Below are 12457 nucleotides of genomic sequence, written 5' to 3' on the forward strand. Positions count from 1 at the left end.
CTTCCTTAGTTGCCTTAATCTCATTAGCTAGTTGTTGGATGTTAGAAATATTACTCACTAATGAACAATTGCTATGGTTGCTTTTCATAGATATAAAGAGGAGGAAATTGCTGTGTCCTTCCTTAGTACTTCCTGAGAGGTACATGGGAAATACATGACAATATTCTATTGGCCGGTGTAATACTGTTTGATTTCCAGAAATAACATTAAGCAAAAGAATAAAAATTAGCAAAAATAAAAAAACAACATTCAAAAATAGAAAATGACAAAAGCATGTTAAATAATGATAATCTCATGATGATCCCACATGCTAAGTGCTGAATGACATTTGTGAGAGCAAATGTTTCAAAGGTAATAAAAAAGAGACAATATTAAGAAGCAGATTCATGCAGTTAGCACTTGTTCACCTGACTGCCCAACAGAATCAGCAGTGGAGAGAGCACTAGTGGATCTGGAATGACGTCGAGAGGCTGCAAGTAAAAGGAATGGCAACACCCACAGAATTAACACACAAGTACTTCAGACAAAAACAATGCCACAATCCAAAGGAGATGCACATGATTCACTACCAACACTGGGATTACACAGGGGAAAGAAATGGCATTGTGTATGAATGGACTTGAAAACCAATTGCGAGTCCCATGGTAGGTCTGACAGAGAGTTTCTTGCATACACTCCCGCCACCCTCAACTATGGAACATATGATACATGGAAAACAAAAGGAATAACCTCTAAGCCTTCCAGCTTATATGAAGTCCAGCAGAGATCGGTAACAATAATAACCTGTTGACTACCGGTGAATCATCCTGTTAACATGAAATGACTAACTCAGCAATAATAGGATTTAGATGTAAGCAATCCAAATCCTAAGGTGAGAGGCACAATGAATACTTAGAAAGTGTGCTTGCAATTATAAAAGTTTAGGTTTTTTTCATTCAAATATGTAAAACCCCACAATCAATAAAAAGACAATTTACAGTCATGGACAAAGTAAATTAGTGCAGGAAAACAATAGTCAACAGGAGGTAACCTTCAATTAACATAGTGACAATATGAATTATACTTAAGTATTTATTATTCAAGCACTTATTAATTGGATTGCAAAGCTATTTTAGACTCAGTTCATTGATACATCTCTTCCAAATCGTATTCGGTCTAACTGTTAATGGCTTTCCCATGGTTCACAAAAAGAAAGTCTTTTTGAAAAGTTCCTATCTGGAACTATTATATGTACAGTCAGAAATTGGGACTTCCTTAATGAAAAGCTTAATCTTTCCCAAAATCTAATACAACAGGACTCCCCAAATCCACATGGCATCGTCCATGTACAAACTCAGGTACAATACTAAATATGTGAATTTTGACTAACAAACAAAACTAGAAAAATGGGATAGCTGAAATACTATTAATTAGGTTACAGGTGGATAGAACGGATTACCTGAGAAGAAAAGGTGTAATAGCAACAGTTATTTTAACCACATTTACAGTGTTAATAGCTCTAAACTGAAAAAGTTTCTGGTATATGGAACTTTAAAATCCCATCAAAACTTAATTAAAATCAGAATGTATACTCATCTATGTCTTTACATAAATAAAATTACATGCAATGTGGAACAAGGCATGTGAATAATTCCAAGACTAAACTAGACATAAGAGCTTGGAAATTGCTAATTGCTTGAATAGGTTTCTACCATGTTGCTGGAGAATAAAATCGTTCAATCTGTAGAATCACTATATGTTCCGACAGGTAGAAAATGTATTAATAGAATGTAGCATATAATTAAGGAAAAGAAAAAATAACTTGTTCAACAGAAAACCTCATGAGATGCATTCTATAATTGCATTTAGAATGTTATTTTAATTCTGGAATTGAACTAAAGAACTATAAAGAAGATATTTCCAATGACCCTAAGATATGAAGCACAAATTGCTCCTTAAAAAGACTCAATTGTATTCTTGAAGTCACACAGATTGCAACATTTGCAAGTTGAGGACAAGCAAATCATGCTGAAACTCTAGAAGGGTATTCAAACACCTATGCAACGTAGATAATTCTATACTTTATGGTTTTCTTTGGGTGAATTGGGCACAGCCAATCAATACATACACATGCAGGGAGAAGCTAATAAAAAGGCATCAGCAAAAAAAAACCTTGCTAATAAAAAAAAGCATCAGCAAAAAAGCCTGAAGATGCAGCTGAGAGATGAGAAGTTGTGTTCCAGCTCCATTATTTTTGAACCATCTCTTTGTTCAACAGATCCATGGTTCTCAAACTTTTGTTTCCTACAAATCATTTTAAAATTGCTAGTATTTTAAAAGAATTATTTAATGATTTTTTTTGTCCTGGAAATCAAAAGTATTATTTCAGTAACCATAGCCATGCTATCCCAGGGTGCAGAATACATATGCTTTGATTTGGTTTACCCTCACTATAATTTCATTTTTTCTTTATTTCTGAAAAATAAAGAAATTATTTTAATTTTTTTGAACTGGCGCTGTTCTATATATACCAGTCTTACAAGCTTAGGTGATATCATCTGACTTTGCTCATAGCAGCCTTTATCTCAATTATCAAGATAGCAAATTAGGTGCTGGGATTAGTGCGGTTATTGTTAACTAAAGCATTTAGAATTTGCCTCAATGGAGTTTGCAGACTACCACAGTTTCATGGCCACAGTTTGCATGGAACCATCCAGAGTTAAAAAGAAAAGGAGCTAGAAATTGTTTAAAAATAAAACAATCTGCAATTTATTGAATTATATAATAAAATGCTAGCTAATGACAGTGAAGCTGGAATAATGCAAATTAGCAGTGGATTCTGAGAGGTTATTGACAATTGGGAGAGTAAGTTTGTGAATCACTCTATTAATATTAGTAGTTTTGATTAATACATGTTGGCTATTTGTAATAATCAGCTATTAAAACTGAAGGAGATGGGAAACAAACTGCTGCTTCTCCTTAGGTGGTAATTTAGTCAGAGCTGTAGCTGCAGCTGACCTATTGATCAGTACATACTTTCTAACCAAAGAAGAAACATACAAAATACTTAAGATTTTTAAATATCCAGGTAAATTTGGTAAATATTCTTCAATATTTCTCAGTAATCCAATAATAGAGAACATCCCTATTGAAACTAAATTAATCTTCCTAAAATCTGGGGGGGTTTTCCCCCAAGGACTACAACATTTACAATTTTAAGTGTCCTGAAATGATTGCATTACAATTTTGAAATACAAAATCCATATTACAGATTTTCTTTGTTTCTTGGATTTATGCTCTACTACAATCAAGAAGACTCTTGACACCTTTGTTACACAAATTGTTCAGATTTTATGAGGTAGATCCAATTCATAAAATTTAGCCAAAAAAATTGAAGTCAAAATAAATAATTTACTATTATTTAATAATAAATAAAATAATAAAGCTGAAACCTCAGCCAAGTATTCCATTAGTGCCACACATTTTTAGGATGACTTAAAAACTTTAAAATTAATACTTTCAATAATCAAGTGTCAGTAAAACAGAAATAGGGAATCTGCATCTCAAGATGTTCTTGAACTATATCTTTCAGTGGTTGTAGTGAGCATGCTCAAAGGTGAAACATCTTATATTTATTTGGGCAAAGGTTCTTCATTCTAGCTTTAGTTTCTGGATCACAATAGCAGCACTTTGCTCTATGCAAATGTTTGCGATTCAGATTATTCTATTAGAAAATAGTAAGAAGCCTTTATCCTTTCTTTTACAACAGCAAGGAAAAGTGACAGATTCCTTTGCATTCTGTAACGGATTTTAAAATAATCCTCTGTAGCCCTTAGTTAACTCAAGTTTTTATAATTTTTATTTATTTATTCACATTGAAATTGTTGGCTTAGATGCAGTCCCAAATCACCTGCTTTGCAGCATCTAGAACTATCTCCATCCATTTTCAGGTAAGAAACACAAAAAAATATAGCAGAACCCCAAATTACACATAATTCAGTTAAATAAAATATGTCTGTGTATGTGTAGATGTGTGTGTGTGGGGGGGGGGAGAGGAATGCCAAATGCCAAAAAATCCTAACCCATTAACAAGTAAAACAAATCACACACTTTATATCCCATTAAAACATTAATGTCCAGGCTTGATCCCATGAACTGCCCATCTATGACTTGGGGGGGGGGGGGACACACTCCAAATATGCACTCTTTTGCTTTGTAAATTTCCAAAAATACTTCTGTGATCATGTGGCCAGCATGATTATATGCCAAGCACATAGAACACTACCTTCCCACTGAAGCAATGCCTATTTACCTATTCACATTTGCATGCTTTTGAACTGCAAGGTGGGCAGGAGCTGGAGCAAGTAACGGGAGCTCACCCCATCACTTAGAGCTCAGGTCTTTCCAGCTGACAAGCTCAGCATCTTTAACTTCTGAGTCACTGTGCCCACCTATGTAGAATTCAGTTATTTTGTTATTTTGTCCATTTTGTTCTGTCTGGTCTTCTAGCTAAATATGTGTATACCTAAAACAATTCTGTATGGGACGTTATCGGGACTCTAGCTCTCTAACAGGAAAAAATGGAAAAACAAAGAAATAAATAATCATTCAGAAGCCTCAGAGCATTTTTCTCTTCTGCTCTAGCTCTGGTTTCTCCATCTTGCAAATTAATGTCTTAATTCTTTCCCATAGAATTATTTCATCAGTAATGGCCTTAAAACTTGGTTCTGCTGATTGGCCTGGGGCCTGGACAGAGGCATGTCATCCTGGAGGGAGTTACTGGATTAGAAGAGCCCACCTTCTATTCTATTGTGTAATCCCCCCCCCATTATCTTAGCTATTTCCTCATTGATTTTAATGTATTTATCAAGTTATAATCTTTTATAATATAAATTTATTGTAAACTGCCCAGAGTCACAGGACAGCAAGATGGATGGTGAATAATTTTAATTAATTAATTAATTAATCACTAAATAATTAAATGTTAAAACTAGGCCCTATGACCTTCATGAACAGTAAGCTAAGATTCACGTCTGTAACATCTTTTTTCCTACATCTCAAGTGCGCTCTCTCGCTCTCGCTCTCTCTTTCTCTCCCTCCCCCCCTCCCCTCCCCCCTCTCTCTATAAATACAATGTGGGCAAACTAGAAATATAATTGAACTGAAGCACTCACACAGATGCATATACAATTTTCAAGATTTCAGGTTGCCCCAAATGTAAAAATATTTTCTTCAAAATATGCAACTGTTTTAACAATTATGCATAAAAAATATTATATACAGAGAAACAAGACTTCATATTTCTGATGTGAAAAGATGGGTCTCTGTGAACTACAGGACTGGATCATAAATTTAAAAACCAAGAGAGATGGTAAGTTTCTCTAGTGCAGAAATAGAAATTGAGCTCTGTGAATTAAGGAACAAGCTTTTTATGCATAAAATGAATTCTCAGTATACCTGGGGCTTAGAAAAAGTTATCCTTGATATAGCATGCACTCAGGCCCAAGAATACAGTGCCAATTGTATATGATGAGCATATTTTCTAAATTTTCTCCAAACGATGCCCATTTTGCATTGGATCAAAAAAGGCAGGTCATGCTTTCCAGTAGCATCAACTTTCCCTGCAACGATGTAGCCTTTGCAATAGCTGCATTTGTCAAGACCAATGGCGCCTAAGTGCATGTCCCAAAAAATCTGGAGATTATCAAAAGCATTTCAAACTACGGGTTTTCCTAGTAAAGAAAAGCAGGATTTAAGCATGCAGAAATAAACAGAATAAACAAGAAGATCAGAAAGGGGAAAGGTTAAGGGTTCAAAAAAATGAAGAGAATAACAAGCCCATTCCACTCAGAGGTACATCAACTAGCCAGCAAGAAAGAGGAGGGGTGGCCCTTAGAAGCTCTAGTGCCTACAGGTACTCACCAAGTGGAGGAAAGCCCCGAGCAGGGCTTGTATCTCGGCTGCTCTCACGGCTGGTATCGCGGCTGCACCCCTGACTCACGCTGGGTCGGGGGATACGGCTGCTCCGTGCTAGCATGCAGCATGGAGAGTTTCAGAGAAGGTGAACACAAGTTTAACGAAGATACAACGCTCAGACAATAAATTAACAGTTTTGGTCATTACTGACATTAGTAAATATCCCGGACAGCTGCTAATCTGATTTGTTATGTATAAACTGTGATACATGCTAAACTTGTCAAAGAACATCTCAGATGTTCTGACCCTCCTGAGAGCCTTGATCTATTTATAACAAGCCAGAAAAAACTTATTTGGGAAAACAGGGTTACAATAATATTAGATTTACTTAGAGATTCCACTTAAGGGGAGGAGAGAGGGAAGGAAGGAGGAGAGAAAAAATATGAGGAAAGAAAAGTTGACTCTGTTTTAGAGGGATAAATAAATGATTCTAATGGGGAATGAGCAATGCAAATCTAACACATTTATGTAATTTTTATATAGACTCATCATAATAATTAGATGACAAAAGGAAATAAATAGGGTATTTAACTCTGCAGAATGTCAAAGCGAACATAAATTTGTATTCAACTTATTTTATATTCTTCTTTGGTTCATCGTGTTATTATGACTGTTTTAAATTCTTCTTCTCTATTGCAGCCCTAATTGGGTTTAGCCTTAGAGGTTCTCTTTCTAAGAAAGACAGTCAAAACCAGGTTCAGGGAGTCGACTTTTAAAAATACATGTTGAATTTTCCCATAAAATTTGCTAATCCGCATGAGCACATAACAGATGTTATTTTTAAACAATTTTTATTCCCATTTGGGTTTTCTGTCTCTCCTACTCCTTCCTATATTTCTCCTGCCCACTGACAAAAATTTAGGACTGCAGACTCCTTGAGGCATGAATCCACTCTTTGTTCAATAGGTTATAATGATGGCAAATACATAAATATTAAAAATTAAAAGAATTGCATTTTAAAAGGCCATAACCCTGGAAAAGAAACATAATTTTTCAGGTAGCACTTGTTCTGAAATAGTGATGAATACCCCTAGTGTGTATTCATGTTCCTGTCTGAAAGCAATTATATACCATGGTATGAAGATTTTCAGTAAAAATAAGAAATGTGGTCTGAATAGTGTACAAACTGTTGTTTAATTCACTTTCATAAATCTGTCCCATTAATTACTTCACCCATAAATGAACCAATCATCTAAAAGCTGAATCTGCATGATAATTGGCAAATGAAAAACCAATTGACTGCACCATTAACTTCTTGGAACTCTTAACAGAGATGGGACAGCATTTGTCATATACTGCTGTCATAATGTTGAATATCAAAGTAAAAATAAAATAAGAAATACACAAAGTCCCATCTGTTTGTCCCTGGGAAAGAGTATAAGTTTGTGAATGTGGAGTAGAAAATGTTTCAATCCAGTCACGTTATTCAATGGTCTATATGCTCCCCCATGACCTGTTGGTGGGATCAGCAACATATCATTGAGATATGGCTGGGCAAGAACTGAGGAGTATATCTATTCAAAATCTACAACTAGCTTACTTGCTTTGATTCCAAGGTAGGACAAGGAAGGCAGTGTTAACATTCCATAAGTACCTGGTGGTGACCAGGTCTATTGTTCCTGATATAATGGGAAGAACAGGGAAATTGGAAACCATGGACAAACTATTTTTTTTTCTGGTATGATGCCCCCTCTTATTTCTCAGCCAATTTCCTCTCAAAGCTTTTGTCCTTTACTAGTAATTTCTTGTATACTTTTTTAACCTCCATGACGTAGGCTCAATATCATGAGCTGCCAGGTTTTGATGACTAGACCACATATACGTTATTACAATAAAAAAATAAATGTTTCCACATAGGATTTATTATGGTTAACTGTAAAAAGGCAATATGCTTGAAATATATAGCTTATTTGTTCTTGACTTGTTTCTCTCTTCATGCAGATAGAAAAAAATAACTATGGTAGGTAGGAACAATACAGCATGCTGTCTGGGTCTGAGGTCCTCCTGCCTTACTCTCTACCAAACCAACCAAGTTAGTAAAGCAGTTCCAAGTAATGTTTTCATTCACAGTTTTGATCCCCCTGGAAGCAAGAGATCACTTTCCAACCACAATAAGCTATCCTTTGTTACTTGATATTACTTGGATTACATGTACAGAGGCAAAAAAGCTGCTTGTTCACAATAGATAAAGATAAGTCTGGAATGCCAATCTATGTTACAAATGAATATACATTTATGAATTATGCATGGAAAATATGAGGAGCACAAGAGTCTCTCCAAGAGATGGCTCTAGGTTAACCATTGCAAGCAAATATAAATATAACCATTGCAAGTAAATATAAATATAAATAACCATTGCAAGTAAATATAAATGTAAATCAAAATGATTTTTAGATAAGATGGTCTACGGAATAGAATATATTTAGTTTCATTTGAGTGGTACAACTACATGAATGCATGAATGCATGAATGCATGCATGCATACATACATACATACATATATATGTGTGTGTGCGTGTGCGTGTGTTGCATTTGTGCTGATAAATGTGTGTGTGCGTGTGTGTGTGTGTGCTTATGTATGTATGTATGTATGTATGTATGTATGTATGTATGTATTCCTTTAAAGAAGTCCTTAACCTGGCTAATAAGCTCTATTCCCATACTAATTAAAGGGGAGGGGGAGAAGTCTCAGCCTGTATTTAAATATGTATACTTCCTTTTGCAAGTATTTTTCTTTCTTTCCACATAAAAATGTTTAGCTCAAAAAACAACATAACATGTTTCCGAGTCACGTTAATTAAATTTCTTCTAGTTCACTGAAAATATAGTTTTCTTGGGTCAATCATTATGTCTTAGAGTACTGTGAGAAACTTAAGAGGTTATTCAATTTTTTAAAAAATTCAGACTTGCCCCAACAAAATGAAAGCACCATCAAAACTTACTTTGGGCTTTGCTCCTTGCCAGTTGTGGGCTTGTCTAGACAAAATGGGAATAGGTTTTGACAGGGCAGGCAAAGTAGGAGAATTGTCAGCACTTGCTCCAGGTACTGCTTCTTGATTTGCTTTTGTAAACCAGGCTTGCACGTTCAAAACTAAATCTATGCTTTCTCCCACTTTGCCCACAGAAGCCAGCTTGGTTGAGATTTCATTTGAGACCTTTTGTGCTATTTAGACAAGAATTAATTATTAAAAGTAAACAATACATTAATTTCTTTCCATAGTCTTAAATCCAGTGAAATCATTAGTTATTCACAGAGTTCAGAGCATATAAAATTATTATTAAAGGGGATGTTGTGCCATAAAGGTTGAAAACTCTTTTGAAAACCACAAAGTGGTGAATGACCTCACTGGCCACAATTTGGTGCTATGTCCATTAATCCTTTTCTGAAGCATATCTATGATTTAACTGTCTTATTTTCTCCTCCATGCATTCTGCCATACCTATTTGTGCAAATGTCTGTGAGATTATTCTCTGTTTCCTTCTCTGATGCAAGCTTCAAATCCTTTTTCTTCTCACATCTCCCCTCCCCCGTCCCTTTTTTTTTTTTTGCATGCCTTTTCACACCTTTTCGTTGCAAAAACTGAGAGAACAGATTTTAAAGCTGCTACATTTAAATCTGTCTTGCTTGCTCATTGGAACGCTTCAGTTCCAAATCTGAATTGGCATATCTCAACTGCATTTCCTAATTTCAACCTCTAAAATAAGATTGGAGGTTCTGAGCCAGAGGTGGGTTCCTGCTGATTCGCACCTCTTCGGGCGTACCAGTTCCAGAAATATGCTGTACTTTTGCCTACCGGTTCCACGGAGGCATGGCCACGCCCCCATACCGATACGCTCCCCTGCCCTGCAGCCCATTTGCAAGGCGCTTCTCAAAGAGAAGGAAGCGAGGGCCTTCTTCAGAGGACTCGAGGCAAGAGCAGCATTGAAGCCCTCTCTGAAGCAGCTAGAAAAGGTACATGTGGGTCGGAGGGAGGGGAGGAATTCAAACTTCATCCTCCTGGTGCTGTGCGGGGCTTTGGGTAAAGGCTGGAGGAAAGACTTGCTTACTCATGCTCTCCCTCCCCAAGTGTAGTTTGACTGCAGGCGGAGCCACGTTGCCTTTTCAAACCTGTAATCAGTGAAGCTGAGCTGGATTTTTACATAGTGGATTGTACTGGGGCTGGGGGAAAGTGTGTGTGCTTACAGCATGGCTTTTTGCCTGGCTTCCTGCCTCCTCCTGTGGTCTCCTCAGTGCTCGCTTGTGCTCTCCCTCCCCAAGTGTAGTGACTTCCTCCCCAGGCCCCCATCCATTTCACGCACACACACACACACATAGCTGGATAATGCTATGTAAAAATCCAGCCCAGCTTCACTGATTACAAGTTTGAAAAGGCAATGTGGCTCCGCCTGCAATCAAACTACACTTGGGGAGGGAGAGCACAAGCGAGCCCCGAGACCACAGGAGAAGGCAGGAAGCCAGGCAAAGAGCCATGCTGTAGCACACACACTTTCCCACAGACCCTTTCTTTCGGAAGGCTCAGATCGGCTCCCCTCCGGCTTCTCTACCTCTCCTCTCACCCCAGCCTGGCAGCAGGAGGTGAATGGGTGGGCTTTATTGCATTCCAGGCATTTCCCACCCAGACAGCAGGCTGCATTTGCAATGGGGGGAGGTGTTTGGGGAAGGCAGGGGGGGGAATGGGGGGACGGCAGAGGAGCTGCTTTCAAGCCATTGGAAAAGATATCCAATCCAATCCAATTTGTGTGTGTGTGTGTGTGTGTGTGTGTGTGTTTGTGTGTGTGCCTACGTTTGAGAGTGAGTGAGAGAGGGAAGGGGGTAGGAGAGATAATCCAATCCAACTTCTGTGTGTGTTTATGTTTGAGAGAGGGGGGAGGGAGGGAGAGAGGGAGGAAGGAGGGGAAGGGAGAAGAAAAAGAAAAAAAGGAAACTTCTTTCACAAAGGAGAAAAACAAATGCTGTCGCTTTAAATTGGAACTGAGCATGCCTGGCTGTGAAATTCTGGGAGTTGAAGTCCACAAGTCTTAATAACTTTAAAATGAAAAGGTGCAGGAAAGAAATTGGTTATATGGTTATATGGTTGTATGTTATATGGTTTTATGTTTTTGAAGTTTTGGGGCTTGTGCAATATGAGCATTGTGTTTCTAAAAGGGTTTGGATGATTCCCGGCTTGTGAATGGAGCCAAACTTTCTCTAGGGTCATTATCTCATTATCTCTATCTGGCAGGCATCTGGAATGAGCCTCAGGCAGGTTTCTTTGTTAGCAGAAAGAAAGAAAAATAGCACAGCAATTTAGGGCTAGAAGGCTACTAGGAGGTCATCTACTCCAACCCCCTGCTGCAGCAGGAAACCTTACATTGTATGGGATATTTTGGTGCCTCTAACAGGGAGGAAAATTGCCAGAAAGGAGAAATAGTTTACTAGGACAAGGCTGCCATACAGAGGAAGGCAGAGATAGTCCTTGATTTATGACTACAACTGAGCCCAAAATTTTGGTTGCTAAGCAAGAGCGTTGTTAAGTGAACTTCACCACATTTTACCCAATCCATGCCATCTCCTGATGAGTGACATCAAGTTGGCCACTCCCACCCAGTCACATGACTGCCAAGCCACTCACATAAAACAGGCCAGAATAGCTACAGAATAGGTTCTAAAAAAAATTGAAACCCACCACTGTTCTAAGCTACCATTTTATATTAATAATGTGCAGTTGGGCAGTTGCGCACAATTAATATATCCAAAGATAGAACAGTTCTTTGGGTTCAGTCACATATCTATAGTAATACTAACAAGTTCATTAAAAAATAACCCTACATATAAAGTTTAGTATTTAACCTAAAAGCAATAGGCACACTTTTTGATCAGAGAAAACAACAACAGACTCAAAGGGAGGAGTCTCCTCCTTAAAAGGAGGAGAATCTTCCATTACACCTGTAAGACGATACATTTGGTATCATCAAATGGCACTGAACCATGCCAAGTGAAAATGGAAATAAAACATACCTGAAGAAATGTTTTCTAATTAAAACAACGTTGTTTAATCAGAAAATGATTCCTTTCTAATCAAAACAATAAGCATAAACAATTTATGCTAACCCCACTGGCAACTTCATCTGCTCTCTTGGCCTATGATGCTATTAAGAAACTCAGCAGAAAACCATTACTATGAAATCATTATAGTAAAACTGTAATTTATTTCAGATAGTCTTTTGGCCAATCAGCACGAGAGAAGAAATCAGCCTCTTGGCTCTATATTGCAGCCAAGAAAACTCTTACCTAGAGCTATCCTGCTAGGGCTGGTCTCTCGGCTGCAGCCCTGGCTTCGGGGGACTTTACTGCGTTTGTCAGTAGATGAGGATGGTGTTGCCACTGGGTGTCCTCTAGTTGTTCCACTGCTAAGCCCTCCATATGCACTTCCCAACAGCTTCCCAGGAGAGCTGGATCGACTACCAGCTACAAAAAATAAAGGTAAATGCTCTTAAGTCTTCAGAACATTTCAAACCATTA

The 12457-nt window shown here is 37.6% G+C and overlaps 1 protein-coding gene across 6 annotated transcripts in view; it reads right to left on the bottom strand.

The window, feature by feature from the left end:
• Window positions 1-12457, bottom strand: part of CLASP1 (cytoplasmic linker associated protein 1) — a 229891-nt gene that overhangs the window by 63058 nt on the left and 154376 nt on the right. For 5 of the 6 annotated variants that reach the window (XM_081934018.1, XM_081934019.1, XM_081934017.1 and 2 more), the window contains one exon: window positions 12227-12403. In XM_081934018.1, the coding sequence (XP_081790144.1) occupies window positions 12227-12403 (177 nt within the window). Of the gene's footprint in view, window positions 1-407; window positions 471-5901; window positions 6010-12226; window positions 12404-12457 lie in introns of all 6 variants that reach the window. The other variant, XM_081934022.1, reaches the window with a different exon arrangement.

Source organism: Natrix helvetica, assembly GCF_964273705.1.
Source record: "Natrix helvetica genome assembly, chromosome: 1".
Taxonomy (NCBI): domain Eukaryota; kingdom Metazoa; phylum Chordata; class Lepidosauria; order Squamata; family Natricidae; genus Natrix; species Natrix helvetica.